The sequence below is a fragment of the Esox lucius genome, chromosome 5 (assembly GCF_011004845.1).
Source record: "Esox lucius isolate fEsoLuc1 chromosome 5, fEsoLuc1.pri, whole genome shotgun sequence".
Lineage (NCBI taxonomy): Eukaryota > Metazoa > Chordata > Actinopteri > Esociformes > Esocidae > Esox > Esox lucius.
In genome coordinates, this window is record NC_047573.1 from 13,795,089 (window position 1) to 13,814,032 (window position 18,944).

Below are 18,944 nucleotides of genomic sequence, written 5' to 3' on the forward strand. Positions count from 1 at the left end.
GCAGGCTGCATCACTGCAGCACTTCTCTCAGTACCTGGTTGAATATGCCAGGGGAAAGCGCGAACCCCTGTGGTAGTCTCGTATATCGCCATTGTCGACCCTTATGTGTGAAAGAAAAAATATCACAAAGTTCCTCTGCTAGTGGGAGACAGAAAAAAGCGTTAGCCAGGTCAATGCAGGTGAACAATTTTTACGTCTTACAGCTGTGTGAGTACGCCTGAGTGAGTGTCCAATCAGTACATTCGGCCGCCCTTTTAACCATGGGCCCCAGGTCTTTTGCTTGGTGTTTAGGATGCAGGGCCAGTGACACATGCAGGACGGACTCCTCCGCCATCATGTACCACTGATCCTGCTCCTCTGTCAACTGTACATCTGCAGCTACCCCTTCAGGGCCTACATATATGAATTTAGACCCGACCTGCCACATGTCCCCACACACTACATCCCCAAACCCCTCTCTATACACCTCATCGCCCTGCCGATCATAAAATAAGGTTACATGTGGGGGGTCTGGCGGAGGAAAGTACGGCTCGAGGAGGGAGATCCACGGCCTCCACTTGAAGTAGTGGGACAAAATACCCTGTTTGACCGGCTTTTCCGGTATCAATAGTCCCCAGTATATCTCCGCTATTTCACCCTTCACCGGTTGTACCAAGTACTGCCCTTTGCGTGTGGTTTCAGGTCTGCACACCGTCGACATCCCGTCTGGTAACGTGACAGTTAGTCCATCTGGAGAACATAAGATATTAGCCCCCAGTTTTATCAACAAGTCTTTCCCCAATAGGTTCACTGGTGTGTTTGCCGACACCACATACGGATGGCTGAGAGCCTGTTTACCCAGTATCGTTTTAAGAGGAAATGTCACTGGCAAAGTCTGTCCCACTCCTTCAAACCCCACAACTTCCACTGTCTTGGAGGATAGTAGTCCTGTGACGGGAGGGGCGGTGATGGTGGAAAAAGTGAAAATGTAATGGCTGAGGTAAAAGTTGCATTCCCATTGTTTAAATTGCGTAATGGTTAAAGACACAGTCTGCCACATAGAAAACCGTGGATCGAAATCAGCCAGGGTCAACAAAATTCATCCCTTCTAATCACGGGCCAGCTGGACTAGGCTTGTCTGGTTCCTTTTCTGCTTTTAACCTTGCCTTTTCCGCTTTTCCTTTTCTCTTCAGACGATATCGGTTACCCAGTCTCTCCAATGTGATGATAACAGTCTCTCCAATGCGAATTTGTCAGTTCAGGTCAGTTCGCAGCACTTGTGTGCGTGCTTGTGAGTGTAAGAGAGCGAGAAAATGTGAGGTACGAAAGGCGTTTGGAGAGTGGGCCGCACTACCGCAAATCAGCAGACCTCGTCACCGGCCCAATAACCAGTGGCCCAGTGGGAATGGTCCCGATTCTTGTGACTACTCACTCTGGCATTGTCTCTCACTGTCCCCTTTCTGCCCGGCCAACTCCTGCTCTGTGGCTCAATGCAAGGTCCCAGAACAGGGCTGCAGGCAGCAGAGTGAATATTGAGAAAAATAAATCTTCCAGATTACCTCATTTCATCCTTGCTATCTTCTAATCCTCTTTATCTACTGCTAAAGCCACTTCCTATCAATGTCAAGGTAATGCTTCTTCCTCTAGCCCCAGAAAACGTTGCTAGATTTTCCTCAATCCTATACCTAAACCCCTCACTCTTTACTCTGACCTAGCTGACTTTGAAAATAAGGTTGATCACTCAGGCTAATTCCCTGTGCCCTCCAGATGGAACCCTGGAACTGGTGATGTTCAGTTGTCGCCCCTCTTTTGTTAGTCTACGATGAGCTCCTTTGGATTATTTCAGTCAAATCCTTCTGTATTCTGTAGGGCGTAGGCGTCGAAGTGTCTTCGGTCACACACACTGATGGGCCTGCGATGTTCCTTTTTACGTGTGTCTCTCCCTCTGATGGGCAACGCATCAACAGTCTTTTTATGCACATAACGCAGTCTGACAACTCTGCCCATTTATTATGAGTTTCAACACATGCCTCTCGAAATGCCTATGAACGATACTGCACTGGACTGATTTGGTCAATACACCCAATGAATTGGCCAAGAGTGGCATGGACTTGGAAGACACACAAACACAAACACACACACTTGTAGCACAATTAAAAGCCATTTAATTGTTACATTTTTTTTTTACAAAATTCATTCAATGAACATCAATTATCTGGTTTTTGTCATTTTAATTGAGAACTCACAGGATATTAATATTATAACTATTTCATTAACTACAAAAAGAAGCTAAAATACGTATTATATTATTTACAAAACAGAATTTCACACAATTGTAGTTGAATATGTGGTTGAGTATGACTCCCACCTGTTCTCATCAGAATATAAGGCGTTATTCTACCTGACTCAGAAGCACAGAGGAATTAACAGAAATTCCACCCAACTTAGCCTTGTCAATTTTAAACCCAGGGTAAAGAGGCTCAACAAATGTCTTCTGGAAGAATGTATGCAGGTGCGTCAGTGTGTTAGAGGAGACGCTGTAGAAGGACAGAATACCGGCCGGCCAATCCAAATATACTCCTACTCTGTGTGAGAGAGATGGGATGGTTATGACTGTGCTCTTGTTGTTGTGCCAGGCAGTGTAGGAACATTTGTTGGAACACTCAAGACACCAGGACATGTCGTTGAGGCCAAACACACAGTCATCCCCATCCCCCTTCCTGCCAATACTTTTGTAAGCAACTCCTATAGAAGCTCCTAAGCCACTCCATTCTGCCTCCCAGTAGGACCGCCCAGACAGACCCTCTGCACACAGCACCTGAGGCGTTTTGTCAAACCTCTCAGGGTGATCGTCCACCCTTTCCCCCAATACTGACATTGGTTTTCGTGACACCTTTCTGTTGCTCCGGCTGAATGAGAAGTGTTTGTGTGCTGTGTTTGGGTCCAAAGTAAGGTCACAGGCATCTGATGGAGAAGTGAATAGAATATTCCATACATTTTCATTAAAAGGGTATGTGATGCAATGCTTCTTGTATTGTTGCATTTTTATTTGTAATTTACTATCTTGATATTGCATCTAGTACTTACATTTCTTCAGCCCAGGTTTTATCCAGTTCTCTCCTTTAGGTTCCATGCTACAATGAGACCAGACAAGCTACCATTACAATCTACATACATACATCTACAAACACATCCAAGAAATACTAATATGTGTTATACTTTTTACAGCGTCCTTAAATTGACCACTTTGAGTATGGTGATATACACTTGAGAAAAGTGCATCTTTACATGATTTTCTGAAGTTTGCTTTTGTTCTTCAGTGCTTTGGAGAAAAGCTTTACTCCTATGTCTCCTGGGTGATTGTAGCTCAGATCTAGCTCTCTCAGGTGTGAGTGGTTAGACGCCACCACTAAATTCAGAGAAGTAAACCCATCCACTGTGACAAGACAGCCAGACAACCTGTAGATATTTACACATTTGTTTATAATTCCATCCGTGACCAAGAGAATTGTCTCAGTCCATGCATAAAAATCTATGTGTGACAGGGAAGTATCATACATATTAACCTAAGGTTTTCTGTTTCTATTTGCATATCCATGATATTTTAGAAACTGTGCGAATATTACACTGACATCTGCACTGACCTTAGGATCTCCAGTTTGCACTCTGGTTTTGCTAATCCAACAGAGAGCAGCTTCACTCCTGAATCCTTCAGGTCGTTGTCACTCAGGTCCAAGTTTGTTAGGTGTGACGAGTTTGAGCTGAGAACTGAGGCCAGAACCTCACAGCATCTCTCAGTGAGGTTGCATCGATTCAGCCTGATAATGGAAAACCAACAGATGGTTAAAAAATACATAAAGAAAAATGACAAGGCTGTAATGATAATATACATTTTTTTAAATACCTCAGTATCTCCAGTTTACTGTGTATACTTGTCAATCCAGAGGAGAGACATTTTACTCCTGAATCCTCTAGGTCATTGATGTTCAGCTCCAATTCTTTCAGGAGAGAAACATTTGAGGAAAGGACTGAGACCAATGCTCTGCAGCTTCTCTCTGAGAGGTTGCATTGATTCAACCTAGATAGAAAGCAACATACACAGCATAACATGCATCTCTTTCCTATGAAATTTGGCATTAAGCAGTTTTGGTTTAAAAATCTTTGTCAGATACCTGAAAGTGTTGCATAAACAATGCCCTCCAGTAAAGTGAAGCCTTATGATTTTTTTAATCATTCAGTCTATATGGGGCTAAAATATAGATTCCCACCATTTATTTAAATAGTACTTGAAAGCATATTGAACATACCATTTAGAACTGATAACATGTATTTTTTTTCTAAAGAAATTAGGGCAAATTAGTATTTTGTAAATACTAAATAATTATGTTCAGTATATGCATATTCTTTGCATGCAATACCTGACTGAAGACTAATTGAAAAACACTATGCTTCTCTACTGGTGTTCTGCCAGGTTTGATATTGGCTGATTTGAGGTATTTTGTCTCATCTTCAAAACATGAAAGTCATGTTCAATTACATTTGGAAAAATACGAACAAAAAAAAAACATGTTGCTGCAGCATTACGTTCGGGTCACTAAAGTCACTAGTGTCAGCTTAATTTCTAAAATGGAACATTGTCTTTCTTCAAGATGAAGCATTCAATATTTCTAAGTTACTGGACACATTAGAATGCACTGTGCTGTTCCTGTCAGTCATTACATTATCAATGAACAAGTCAGAGGTTTTTTTTTTACAGATGAGGGGGAATGCTTTAGATCCTGGGCAATACTCTGGCACATATTAATCTGTCTGATCTGTCTTTAATAACTTTTTCCGATTTATTTTGGTACTTTGTAGAAAACTATAACCTGGCAATTCTGTTTAAAAAGGGATGCAGCCTTAAAATGTGTGACTGAAGTTAGTGTTCAGCTTGTGCATGCGCAAGAGCACATTTCCTTTTGTGTACAGAGTGAACATCTGAAAAGACAACCCTCAGCTTTCTGGCCTGACCAGCTCTGTCACAAAACAATGTTTGCTGAAAATGTCAGCGTTGCTTCAGTTTTTATTTGTGGTTGTAATAATTATTTGTTGGTATGTTTTGATGAGAGTGGAGGCAGTGGCCACCCAGAATTTGCAGAGGCCTTGAAGCCAAACCCCTGGATGTATCTCCATCTATCTGCCTTTACTACTGCCTCCTATGTCAATTGACTGATGGCGGTCAACATTTAACTATACATATTCAGTAAAGCAAAATAGAGAAATAAAAAAAAAGTTTCAACTACAAAAGCACAATTGCATCAGCTCAATTAACGGACAGTGCTATATAGCCAATTGATCATTGTTGAAAACCCAAGGACAACCGGCACCCTGGCAGTGTCACGACTGTTAACTTTGGATTCTGTTTGTTGATTTCATTCAATTTTAGTCATTTTGACTTGAATATCTTTCAGTTTTATCATTTTAATAATGATTTCGTCTAGTTATTGTCAAAACTTTAAAAACCAGTGAGCCATTTACAGTCAGCAAAAAGCCCTTATACTTTAGTCACATTTTAGTCTGATCACAATTATTGCCACATGTGCTTGACTTGGGCCGTAATGGGCAGAACTAGCCTTAAAAGATATCAGTTTATTTACTCAAAAGCCATTTGTCTGTGGAACTTACCTATTTGGAGTTACTTTTACATGTACCTTTTGATAACAAGTCTATTTAATGGCTAAAAAAGTTAACTGAAATGTTTTCAGTTACTGATCTGAAACTTAAAATGGTAATTCTTGTCACTTAATGAAATTAAGTCAAAATGGCAGAACAATTTTCTCTAACAATTTAATTTTGGGTACAACTCAGCGTGTATGTGTCCATCATACTTAGAGTTTAATTAAAAAGGAAATTAAATAATTGACGTAATGACAACAAATATGAAATAAAAAAAGTTATGATTTTAAGTTACCTAAACTTAAAAGTTTTGTGGCAACTGATTGCCTCAAAACAAATGAGTACTATACACTTACTGTAAACCTCAATGAGTTCCCAGAACAAAAAAAATGAAAAATTAAACTTTAACAGGGTTTCAAATATCAATTGTGTTTGCTTAAAGGAATTGAGTAATATACAGTTCTGCTCAAAAATGTGCATACCCTGGCAGAAATTTTGGCATAGATTTTTTAAATATGACTGATCATGCAAAGAAATGTATTTTATGTAAGGAAAGTGATCATATGAAGCCATTTATTATCACAGTTGTTCGGCTGCTTTTTAAATCATGATGAAAACCTGGAAACTTCACCAGAGGTTTGCTAAGCTACTCACAAGGCATTGGCTTGCAAAAAGGAACGCACAATTCCCACTGGAGTTTTGACAGGAAGATTTTTTATGTAATTGTTACGATCTTTTCAGTGGTGGGTGCAAAATATTTGTTTTACTACATGATTGGATTACTTTAGACAAATAAATGTGTTTAGATGTTTGTGTATCTAAGATGAATTAATCAGTCAATGTACATGCAAAAAAGGAAAATATAACAATTCCAAAATGTCAACCCGAAGAAGACCATGCTGGGAACATTTTAAACTTGAATTTAGTAAAAGTCAATATAACAAAAGTTTTAAGTCGTTAGGAAAATTTCTAACTTTGAATTACACTTAGTAGAAACATTTGAGTAAGAAATACATTAGGGTTTACAGTGTAGTTATATTTGACTATTGTCACAAAGAATTTCATCTTTACTGAATGTTCTATCAAGGTACTCACACAGCTCTTCGAGAGACTTTAACTACAGGCAGCAGCCGTAGAAAGCCAACTTCTAAACTTGAGCTTTTCTGGCAGAATTTTAATCTGTGGAAAAATGCATGATTACTGCAACAAAATACATAATTGAGTAATATTGAGTACTTTCTGTTAAAGCTTATTTATACACATACTGTTTCATCATGATACTTAAAACTATTGCAGATTTCTGACCATTAAGGTCACAGAAAACTTTCATCCAAGTGCTTACCCAGCATCTTTGTTCACTCTGACCTTAGGAATGTTTCTCAGAAGACCGTCGTTTGATTTACAGTATTTTCTCAGGTCAAACTCATCCAGTTCTTTGCTTGAAGTTAGCAATACAAACACCAAAGCTTGCCATTGTGCGCCTGACAGTTTGGCTTCAGAGAGACTTCCTGAATTTAGGAACATTTGGATATCCTCCACTAGGGAATGGTCATTCAGCTCAATCAAACATAAGAAAAGATTGATACAACTTTCTGGAGAGGTATTCTTTCTGATTTTCTCTTTGATGTATTTTACTGTATCTTCAATGTTCTTTGTGCTGCTTCCAGTCTCGGTCAGAAAACCTTGCAGGAGAAGCTGATTGGACTCCAATGAGAGGCCCAATAGGAAGCGTAGAAACAAGTCCAGATGTCCACTCTCACTCTTCAAAGCCTTGTCCACTGCATCTTTATAGAAATTGTTTACACGGTTGTCTTTTTTCTGTTTGGACATTAGATTCACACCCAGTCTGAAGGACAGAAACACATACAGAGCTGCCAGAAATGCCTGAACGCTTGGATGTTTAAAGTTGAACACCTTCCCCTGGGACTGCTCACAATTGTCCACAAAAAGCGATGTGCACACACCTGAGTACAAATTGATCTCACTATCATTAATTCCACAGTTTTTCAGGTCTTCCTCATAGAATATCTGATTGTCTTTATCCAGCTGTTGGAATGCCAGTTTACCCATGGACAGGATGCTCTCTTTTGTCCACAGAGGATCCAAACAACTTTCTGCACAATTCTTCTTCTGAAATGCTAGGAACTGCCCATACATCTGAGTGATTGTTTTTGGCATCTCTCCACTCTCTGGTTCAACTCCCATTTTCTCCATTACAGTGGCGGAAATCCAACAGAACTCTGGTATGTTACACATCACATACAGGCTCCTGTACGACTTAATGTGTTCAATGACCCTTATAGCCAGGCTGTCATTATTAATTCTCTTCTTGAGATACTCTTCCTTCTGAAGATCATTGAATCCTTGTGCTTCCATCACATAGTCAATGTATTCAGGAGGGATGCGATTGGCTGCTGCAGGTCGGGAGGTTAACCAGATTTGGGCATAAGGAAGCAGATTCCCCTTGATGAGGTTTGTCAAAAGCACATCCACAGAGGTAGACTCTCTGACATCACAGGTCTTACTACTCTGGAAATCTAGAGGAAGTTCACAGTCATCCAGGCCATCAAAGATGAACAAAACATTGACGTCATCATAGTTAGGCATCTTCAATTCTTTGGTCTCCTTAAAAAAGTGATTCAGAAGTTCAATCAAACTGAGATTTTTCCCCTTCAGTGAATTCAGATCCTGGAAGGTTATTGGAAATATGAACTGAAGATCCTGATTGGCTTTTCCTTCAGACCAATCAAGAATGAACTTCTGCACTGACACAGTTTTCCCAATACCAGCAACTCCAATTGTCATTAGAGTTCTGATATATCTGTCTGCTCGAGATGAGGTTTGAAAGATGTCACTGTAATTGAGGGGCATCTTTTGTTTGGCTGGTCTTCCAGATAATGTCTCAATCTGTCCAACATCAGGTTCATTACTAACATCATCACTTCCACCATCTGTGATGCAAGGCTCTGTATAGACCATGTTAAGATTTTCATTTCCTTGTTTGACCAGATTGGATTTCAGTTCCTTTTGGAAGGTCTTAGATGGCTTTTCAACAGCTTCTAACAAATAGAGAATGCATATTAGATTAGATTGAATATTTTCCACGTCTACTAAACATTAACAATAACCAGACTAAATATACTCTTCAAGATTTAAAGGATATGTCAAAATCAATCAGCATTGTTATTTGCTGTCACATCTCCTATGCATTACTTTTTCTATTCTGCTTGGATCTCATTCTGTTTCCTCCATTCACGGTTGAAGGACTGGCACACCCGCACAGCATCAGGAAGCCTGCTGCACATAGAAGAAACAAAATGAATTTCAACAATGAACTTAGTTTATTGAGCATGTCTAAGTATGCCACTACCATTCTAGTTGTTAACAAGTATCTATACGTACAGCTTCTGCTCTGGTTTGTGGTAGTACACTTTAGTGTGGCTGTTGCTGTAAATGAAGAGAGAAAGTAAGGAGTTAACACATTTAGGGCCAAGTAGGGGGCTCATTTAAGGGTGCATATGCGGTAACCATGTGTGCAATCAGAGTTCCAAGTGGTGGAATAAGGGAACTGCTTGTTAAACAAGTTAATGGGGAAAAAATATTAAATACATGAAAAATAATTCAATTCAAATTGTTTTTCATTGTGAATTAATGCCAGATTCATGCTACAGTATTTTATGTAGTTTGATCAGGGTCCATTCATTTTTTATGATAATCCATATAAAGTACAGGTATTTATACCTACATGTTAAACTATTGTTATATTATCATAAAGAATGGGGGCATTGGAAATCAAATGAGTACTACTCCAATAGATGATTTGGCACAAGCGGTATTTTAGAGAGCACATTTTCAAATAGGATTTTTTCTTTGCAGAATATAAGAGAGGCTTAATAAATACTGTAATGGCGTAAAACAAAAAAATCGAAATCCTTCCAATTACCATTCACTCTCTGGCGGTTTTTCATAACACTTCCAGTTTTATACACTTCCCATTCACAAGTTAGAGTCAAGTGGAGGCCAATTTGTCCATTTGTCCTGTAGGTGTTCCTAAAACGACTGGAGGAATAGACGGCATCTAGATCAACAAAAAGGCACCCTCCCAAAACTAATGTGTGAATAGAACAGCCTTCCACTTTGTTAATTTGCAGATTCTATGTAATGCATAAAACATGTTACTTAATGTGTTGGCAAGACAGCAGTGGGAAGAAAAAGTAATTTGAAGAAAAGCATATTTTGCCAATGCAAAAGACAATTGTCCCAGCTGTCCTCTTTTTAGCAACATATTAACTTGTACTGATGAAGAGAGCAACAACAACCCGAGCCAAAGGATTTTGGTGTGCAACATGTATAGAACCTATATTTAAATCGAAGAAAAATATTTTTCTTGGTTGTGTTGTAGTATTTCATGCTATGGTGTTTTATATTCTCCATAGGCTTTCAATTAATTCATTTGACCATTTATGGTTAAATAGTGGCATCTTGAAATGCAAATGACCATGTTGGTGAGGGGAAAGCTGTGTATAGACTGAATATATATATTGCCATATGCGTTACGTTTGGAAGTCCATTCATTCCAGTAGTGTGGAATCTCCACTGCTGCGACTTGTCTGCTGGGCTACGTGGCAGAGCTCACCGATTGATGCTGAATTTTTCCAACATGTGGCGTGATTGGGAGGAACGGCCCCCCTGATCTGAACCCGAGTGGTGTTCAGTTATTGGACTTCTGTGCTAGTCACAGTTTGTCCATAACGAACACCATGTTCAAGCATAAGGGTGTCCATCAGTGCACGTGGCACCAGGACATCCTAGGCCGCAGGTCGATGATCGACTTCGTTGTCGTCTCATCTGACCTGCGGCCGTATGTCTTGGACACTCGGGTGAAGAGAGGGGCGGAGCTGTCAACTGATCACCACCTGGTGGTGAGTTGGATCCGATGGCGGGGGAGGAAGCTGGACAGACTCGGCAGGCCCAAGCGAACTGTAAGGGTCTGCTGGGAACGTCTGGCCGAGTCTCCTGTCAGAGAGATCTTTAACTCCCACCTCCGACAGAGCTTCGACAGGATCCCGAGGGAGGCTGGAGATATTGAGTCCGAGTGGACCATGTTCTCCACCGCCATTGTCGAAGCGGCCGCTCGGAGCTGTGGCCGTAAGGTCTCCGGTGCCTGTCGAGGCGGCAATCCCCGAACCCGGTGGTGGACACCGGAAGTAAGGGATGCCGTCAAGCTGAAGAAGGAGTCCTATCAGGCCTGGTTGGCTTGTGGGACTCCTGAGGTGGCTGACGGGTACCGACAAGCCAAGCTGGAGGAGTTCGGTGAGGCCATGGAGAAGGACTATCGGCTGGCCTCGAAGAGATTCTGGCAAACCGTCCGGCGCCTCAGGAGAGGGAAACAGTGCCCTACCAATGCTGTTTACACTAGAGGTGGGCAGCTGTTGACCTCAACTGGGGATGTCGTCGGGCGGTGGAAGGAGTACTTCGAGGATCTCCTCAATCCCGCCGTCACGTCTTCCATTGAGGAAGCAGAGGATGATGGCTCAGAGGTGGACTCGTCCATTACCCGGGCTGAAGTCACAGAGGTAGTCAAGAAACTCCTCGGTGGCAAGGCACCGGGGGTGGATGAGATCCGCCCTGAGTACCTCAAGTCTCTGGATGTTGTGGGGCTGTCATGGTTGACACGCCTGTGCAACATCGCGTGGCGGTCGGGGACAGTGCCTTTGGGATGGCAGACCGGGGTGGTGGTCCCTCTTTTTAAGAAGGGGGACTGGAGGGTGTGTTCCAACTATAGGGGGATCACACTTCTCAGCCTCCCCGGGAAAGTCTATGCCAGGGTTCTGGAGAGGAGAATACGGCCGATAGTAGAACCTCGGATTCAGGAGGAACAGTGTGGTTTTCGTCCGGGCCGTGGAACACTGGACCAGCTCTATACCCTCTACGGGGTGTTGGAGGGTTCATGGGAGTTTGCCCAACCAGTCGACATGTGTTTTGTGGATTTGGAGAAGGCATTCGACTGTGTCCCTCGCTGCGTCCTGTGGAGGGTGCTTCGGGAATATGGGGTCCTGGGTCCTTTGCTAAGGGCTGTCAGGTCCCTGTACGACCGAAGCAGGAGCTTGGTCCGCATTGCCGGCAGTAAGTCAGACTTGTTCCCAGTGCATGTTGGACTCCGGCAGGGCTGCCCTTTGTCACCGGTTCTGTTCATAATTTTTATGGACAGAATTTCTAGGCGCAGCCAGGGGCCGGAGGGAGTCAGGTTTGGGGACCACACGATTTCGTCTTTGGTCTTTGCGGATGATGTTGTCGTGTTGGCCCCTTCAAACCAGGACCTTCAGCATGCGCTGGGACGGTTTGCAGCCGAGTGTGAAGCGGTGGGGATGAGAATCAGTACCTTCAAATCCGAGGCCATGGTCCTCAGTCGGAAAAGGGTGGCTTGCCCACTTCAGGTTGGTGGAGAGTGCTTGCCTCAAGTGGAGGAGTTTAAGTATCTAGGGATCTTGTTCACGAGTGAGGGAAGGATGGTACGGGAGATTGACAGACCGATCGCCTATGGTCATGAGCTTTGGGTCATGACCGAAAGGACAAGATCCCGGATACAGGCGGCTGAAATGAGCTTTCTCCGCAGGGTGGCTGGGCGATCCCTTAGAGATAGGGTGAGAAGCTCGGTCACCCGGGAGGGGCTTGGAGTAGAGCCGCTGCTCCTCCACATCGAGAGGGGTCAGCTGAGGTGGCTTGGGCATCTGTTTAGGATGCCTCCGGAACGCCTTCCTGGGAAGGTGTTCCGGTCCCGTCCCACCGGGAGGAGACCCCGGGGAAGACCTAGGACACGCTGGAGGGACTATGTCTCCCGGCTGGCCTGGGAACGCCTCTGTGTCCCCCCGGAAGAGCTGGAGGAAGTGTCTGGGGAGAGGGAAGTCTGGGCATCCCTGCTTAGACTGCTGCCCCCGCGACCCGGCCCCGGATTATGCGGAAGAAGATGAATGAATTAATGTGGCTTGCTTTATGAGATAGCAATCAGAACATGTTGACAAGACAGTAAAAAAAAATCAACATTGATTTATACAGCAATGTACCAATTAAATGCTTGCTCAAGCCTTAAGGACATTTGATATTCACAAAGAGCGATCTCCTAAATGTGCGTACGACTATTTGATAATTCATACCTTTTTTATGTGCACAACCATTCAAATTTTTGTTTGCATATAGAAATGTAGGATAGTTTCTATGTAATATTGATGAATGAGGCAGAGGACTAGGTTCAGTCTTTTGTATGTTCTTGAATCCTGGCCATAGTGACCATTTTATACTGAAAAACTGTATTTTAATTTTGGGTTTGACATTCTCTAAAAGGTATGATTTTCAAACCTAAAGTGAGTTACCTGTTTGACTGTCTCCATGAAGCTTCTCAACAAGATCATTCTGGTTCATCTTCCTCAGGACCTCCAGTGAGATTTCCACAGCTCCCTCATGGCCATATGTCTTCACCATCTTATCTACAATATCCTGCCTATCAGCTTTTTCTAGTTGACTCCTTTTGATATGAGGAAAGCCTTCCAGCACACCTTCTGACAAGTGCCACTTGAATCTCTTCAGCTCGTTGTCAACCAGCTCCTCCAGGGTTTCTAGAAGCAGTTTCTTAATGGTTGGAGCCATTGTGGTTTACTGAACACAAGGAATATGCACACAAAGGATTTAGAATAGAGTAGATTGCAAGAGCTACGCTGTTAATATGGAAATAGGAAAGATGCCATAATGGTACTGAAAAATTAAGGAGAATTTTGACACATTCATCATGCCCTTATTTTCACTCTTACTATGCTTGTCCACAACCTGTTTCCCTCTTTACAGTGAAAATACACCACCGTTCGAAAGTTTGTGGTCACTTAAAAATGGCCTTGTTTTCCATGAAAACACAAATTAAATGAGTTTCAATAGGAAATATAGATAATTGAATAGGACATATAATCATTGACAAGCCTGTGTCTGCGTTATTTTTGCCCATCTTAATTTTTAATTTTTATTGGGCAGTCTGTGATGTGGCTTTTTCTTAACAACTCTGCCTAGATGGCCAGCATCCCAGAGTAGCCTCTTCACTGTTGATGTGGAGACTGGGGTTTTGCGGGTACCATTTAATTAAGCTGCCAGTTGAGGGCCTGTAATGGTGTCTAATGTGTTTGTCCTCTTGCTCAGTTGTGGACCGGGGCCACCCACTCTCTGCTTTGTGAAGGGAGTAGTACACAGCGTTGTACAACATCTCAGTCCATTTCTTGCATGGAATAGCCTTCATTTCTCAGAACAAGAATAAACTGATGAGTTTCTGGCCCTTTTGAGCCTGTAATCGAATCTCTGGTGCACCAACTAGTCTACTAGTCAACTTTAATCAGCACAACAGTTTTCATCTGTGCTAAAATAATTGCAAAAAGGGTATCTAATGATCAATAAAATGAGCAAACACAACATGCCTCAGGACTAATGGGTGCTGATAATGAGCTTTTCTTTCGAAAACAAGGACATTTCTAAGTGACATTTCTAAGTGACATTTCTAACCGTTGAACGGTAGCTTAGGTTGTTACATTTTAAGTAATTAGTTACTAGGGGTGGGAAACGTTGGGGCATGTGATTTGGGGCCCCCTTTCCCCTATCGGTCAAGGGCTCCCTAGCAGTAGGAGGCACCACTGGCGGTCAGGGGCCCTAAGCGACTGCATATGTCGCTTATGCCTGGAGCCGGCGCTTCGTTAGGGACCTCACAATTCAATCCAATTTCTATTGTTGGGGTTAGGGTTCGATTCCAAATCGATTTTCGATTTAATTATTTAATTATTTAATTAAAATGCACTGAAAAACTGTTCCTGTTTTTTTCCTGTTAAATATATCGTTTCACCTAGCCCACCACAATTGTTCATAAAAATTTATGCAATTTAAAACATGTTTGGGGAAAGTTTAAAAATGTTTGGTATGGAAATGGAAAAGTTCCAAATTGGAAAATTCCACTCTGACAGACCAGGCATCATGTAATATCAAATTGATCTGTCTTTTTCTTTCTTAACCAGAAGGCAAGCAAGGTAGCAACTATCATCATTTTTAACAAAAATAAAAAGCACAAATTTAGTAAAACATCCAATAAACTGGATTGGTGGCCAACAGGGTAGAATCTATGTTAACCCTCTGACAGCTAGGGTTTTAAAATCCACCTATCACTATCTTAACATTTTGGCTTCTAAAATAGTCATCCTTCATAGTAGAAGAAAGTGCTTTATATTCTGGGATTCTGCAATCCCTCAGCTACATGAAGGATGTATTGGAGAAAAATGTTGCATGAGTAATAATGCGAAATAGTTAGAAGAATGCACATATATTGGTTTTACATTTAAATAAAATAGTAAAATATAATAGGTAGCCTGATTTAGATAACATTTGGATACCCCCAGGGGTTCAGAATAACTACAAGTTCAATGGTTTTGAATTTATAAAATAATACAAATAAAATGTCTTCTTTTTTTTTTTTACTCTCATCCACATCCACTAGATGGCAGTCACTTTTTTTTTTTTTTTAACTCAGAGGATTATTTAAACATTTTTATGGGGTGTCTTGAATAGGGGTTACCTTTATTTCCTTTGAAATTCCCTACATGTGCCATATCTGGAAGTGGTGTAGATTAGAACAAGGGTGTGTCCAGTTTTCCTTTGGATGGTTATATCCACAAGTGACACTCTACACAACACAGCATAGGACATTTGACCACTGGCTACTATACCGTTATATCATGTTATCATATAGGCCTAGTAATTCCACTAAAACAATGCAAAATACTAATAAACTTTATCATAGAATAGCATTCAGGCTACACTTACCCTATTTTACAAATGGGTCGATTCCATCCTGATATTTTTCATCGTCTGAATGTTCAGACCCATTTTCACTATGCTCGCTCTCCATAATCATTTATTCCACTTCTTTCACAGTTTGACAATTTCTTTGGCTTTTGCCTTTGGATATTGGAATGTGCAATATAATGGTAAAACATGTTTTGTTAACTCACTTAAATACTGCGATCAAGATTGAATTATTTTCAATGGTTTAGATTGCACTGATAGAATGATTTTGACACCTAAATAAGGAGTACATCTTAATTGGTGTAAAAAAAACTTAACCAGGGGGCATTTTGCCCCATAGGGAAGACCGAAGAGCTCTTACAGTGAGTTTAAAGTTAATGTGAAGAGTAAACACATCAAATATAGTTAGCTAATTAGTCCCAAAAAATGCGCGTGCACCTTCAAGTTAGTACGGCTAAGAATGTAATCTACTTTCACTCCTCGCTATACCTGTAACCGAGGAGTAACGAAGCAACGAAAGCGTTTTAAAAAATATATTTCAAAATGACAGACAGAATTGTGATCCGTCTGTCTATCGATTTTTTTTTGTGTCAATTACCTCCGACTTAAGTGTAATATTACATGGGTTGAAGAGTTGAACGTGCAAAACATTTTATTACAGCATGTCAGAACAGGCAGACTTGCGTGCATGTGGAAACTGGCTTCTTGAGATAATCTACTAGTTGTTTAATTTTTCCCACTGTTTTGTGTTTTGTAACAGACCTACAAGGCATTGTACTCACCCGTTGCAGAGACCATGCTAATAAGGCTAACTATGGTCCAGGTAACAAAACAAAATAAACAGTTTAGGGGTCATCTAAAAGCACAGAGCAAAAACAATATTCTAATTTATAAGAATTTAAATATTAACATGAAGACATGAAATGCAGTTTTTAATAAAAAATAAAAAAAATTCAAGACTTACTTGATGTCCAAGTATTTTCTCTAGCTCTTATTTCTGATCACCTTTTTCCCTTACTTGACTTTACGGTCATGACCACATAACAGCGTGGATGGTTACAAATTGCAGAAGACAAAGCCAATAGATGCAATCAATTTCCCATCCAATGCTCCAATGTCTCCTGGCACCCTACCCACCCAATCTGTTCTTATTGACAATAATTTAAAAAAGCTATTTCTATTCAATCTTTAAGCCACATTCTACTACATGAGACGAGAAGAAAAATACACGGATAATGGACAGGCAACACACTATAATCAGTCTTGGATGGATTCAGATGCAGATTGTCAGCTGAAAATAAAGTTTATCAGCTTAAGATTGGCATTCTTATATGAACTCACAAAAATCTTCCAAACATTATACCAACAAATGTAATGTACAGTATATATAGTTTAATTGGAAAGTATTTTATTGCTTACAGCCTTTATGTTAGAGAAGATGGAGTGGCCGGATGGAATAAAACGCACAAGTCTGCTGGGAGCTTGCCAAAAAACATATTAAGCACTTTCAGACTTAAAAAATAAACTTTCTCAGGTCTGATAAAACCAAGATTAAACTATTTGACCTGAATAAAAAAAACAAGACCACTGTGTTGTGTTTTTCTTCATTATTCATGGGGTATTGTGTGTAGATTGATGAGAAACAAAATCAATTTAATACATTTTAGAAAGAGGCTGTAACATAAAATGTGAATGGGTCTGAATTCAAAGTAGTTTTGTTATTGTCTCTTAACTGTTAGTTACTTGTGAGATGCAACTAACATATTAGTATATACATCAGTGACCTGACCCTTTTTTGCTACTACTTTACAATATTCAGTGCAATTTATGTTGTGGGAGTAATGAGCCCCAGGGAACATTGCTGATTGTAAATTAAGCAACAAAAATGACTCCTATAATACTTTCTAAAAAATATTTCACAGACTGGCATGAAACTATGCTGAGAGGGTATGTAGCACATAGACCCAAGTGACAATATGTTTGGCAGAGATCTACATTATTGCACTACATTGTGGATAAAAGTAATTTCTCTTTCCACATAAATGTTTACATATTAGAGTGAACCTGCTCTAAATATCTCAAAGTGATATTCTTTAAATAGGTAAATACCTTGACGTTCATCTGTTCTATATATTTGTATATCAAAAACGACCAAATGTGACTGAGAATCCAGCATTTTTGTTGATTGTGTGCAAAAATACCCATTCCTCTCCAATCCACTACTACAAACCATGCGTCCCACAGTTTTGGAAACAATGAGTTAAGACAATAATGGCTGAATTCAATAGTCCGCTTATTGTGATATCGTAGACGGTACTACCCCAAATGTGAATACAAAACAGTCCAACAATGCAGATACAAACATACACTGTTACTTACATGTAGGATTATGATGTCCCTATTGTTCTGCTCTTCCTTAGTTCCTCAATTATAGTGAGAGATATTAGCCGTCTGCTGAATTTGACCTAACCTCCAAGTTCAAGTCCCTCCCCCTACTGCAACCAGTACTACATTCCTCTCTGTTTTTCTTCCTTTCCTCTTCCTTATAATTTCCTTTGTATTGTATTAAATACCCACTGGACTGACAAAAACATTAGGAGAGAGTGGGGTAAGACAAGCTATTGGGTTAGTTGACCCACCACCTGTATCTAGACTGCACAATTGCATGCATGCTTTAAATTTTTTCTCTCCATCACCTAAGAGCACATTTGACAATATCATGGCCCGGGGGCCAGACACCGCCCTCCACAACATTTAATCAGGCCCGATAATAAATGATATACTATCAATTTCATGTGGCCCGTGCACTGGTGTTTGAATTTAGGTCCGTGACAACACTGAAACACGGGGGTGCTGTCATGTTCCGCTCTAGAGCTTTTATCAGAGAATTAGGCTACAATACAAACAATGTAAATGCTATCTGCTTCTCCAGAAGTAGCTAGCATGAATGGCCAACAAAAAAATAATGTGGGCAATGAATACAGACAAATTCAGGAGAGATGGCAACCTGAATATTCATTCTGTGAATTCAATCAAAAACCAACAGGCTTCTTATGTCAAGATTCATTAGCAGTTTTCAAAGAGTATAACCCGGCACAGCCAGAAGAGGACTGGTCACCCCTCTGAGCCTGGGTCCTCTCTAGGTTTCTTCCTAAAATTCGACCTTCTTAGGGAGTTTTTCCTAGCCACTGAAATTCAACACTACTGTTGTTTGCTTCTTGGGGTTTAAGGCCGGGTGTCTCTGTAAAGCACTTTGTGACAACTGCTGTTGTAAAAAGCGCTTTATAAATAAATTTGATTGATTGATATAACCTTCAGGGGCATTTCGAAATGAAGCATGGGCATTATGGAATCATGGTCATGTAACAACAGCTGCAAAAAGTCAAGGAATTGAAACGCAAGTTTCAACAACAGCAAAACATGTTTATTGCATCAACAGTCAGACTGGGGGAGCTGTGAAGGCAAGCTTTATAATACCAGATCAA

At 40.8% G+C, this 18,944-nt stretch overlaps 1 protein-coding gene across 4 annotated transcripts; it reads right to left on the bottom strand.

Moving 5' to 3' along the window:
• Positions 1 to 2,199: 2,199 nt before the first annotated feature.
• LOC105005835 (NACHT, LRR and PYD domains-containing protein 3-like) lies at positions 2,200 to 17,894 on the bottom strand. Of its 4 annotated transcripts, none has more exons than XM_034292207.1 (11): positions 17,839 to 17,894; positions 13,005 to 13,287; positions 9,037 to 9,081; positions 8,848 to 8,931; positions 6,977 to 8,693; positions 6,730 to 6,813; positions 3,884 to 4,057; positions 3,624 to 3,797; positions 3,268 to 3,438; positions 3,067 to 3,113; positions 2,200 to 2,943 (listed from the first exon to the last, which is right to left on the bottom strand). In XM_034292207.1, exons 2-11 carry the CDS (start codon positions 13,276 to 13,278, stop codon positions 2,372 to 2,374), a joined length of 3,342 nt encoding a protein of 1,113 aa, XP_034148098.1. In that variant the 5' UTR covers positions 13,279 to 13,287; positions 17,839 to 17,894; the 3' UTR covers positions 2,200 to 2,371. The 4 variants fall into 4 exon arrangements, with proteins under 4 accessions (XP_034148098.1, XP_034148099.1, XP_012989340.3 ...); XM_034292208.1 differs by lacking the exon at positions 17,839 to 17,894 and adding an exon at positions 15,478 to 16,289; XM_013133886.4 differs by lacking the exon at positions 17,839 to 17,894 and having other exon boundaries at positions 6,977 to 8,690; positions 13,005 to 14,413.
• Positions 17,895 to 18,944: the final 1,050 nt, after the last annotated feature.

What these genes read in the sequence shown, in the direction of transcription:
- LOC105005835 (XM_034292207.1), bottom strand. Translation starts at nt 13,278, where the DNA reads ATGGCTCCAACCATTAAGAAACTGCTTCTAGAAACCCTGGAGGAGCTG. An exon ending in TCATGGAGACAGTCAAACAG is followed by an intron (nt 9,082 to 13,004) that starts GTAACTCACTTT and finishes CTTCATTTACAG; the next exon opens with CAACAGCCACACTAAAGTGT. An exon ending in ATCCAAGCAGAATAGAAAAA is followed by an intron (nt 8,694 to 8,847) that starts GTAATGCATAGG and finishes TCTATTTGTTAG; the next exon opens with AAGCTGTTGAAAAGCCATCT.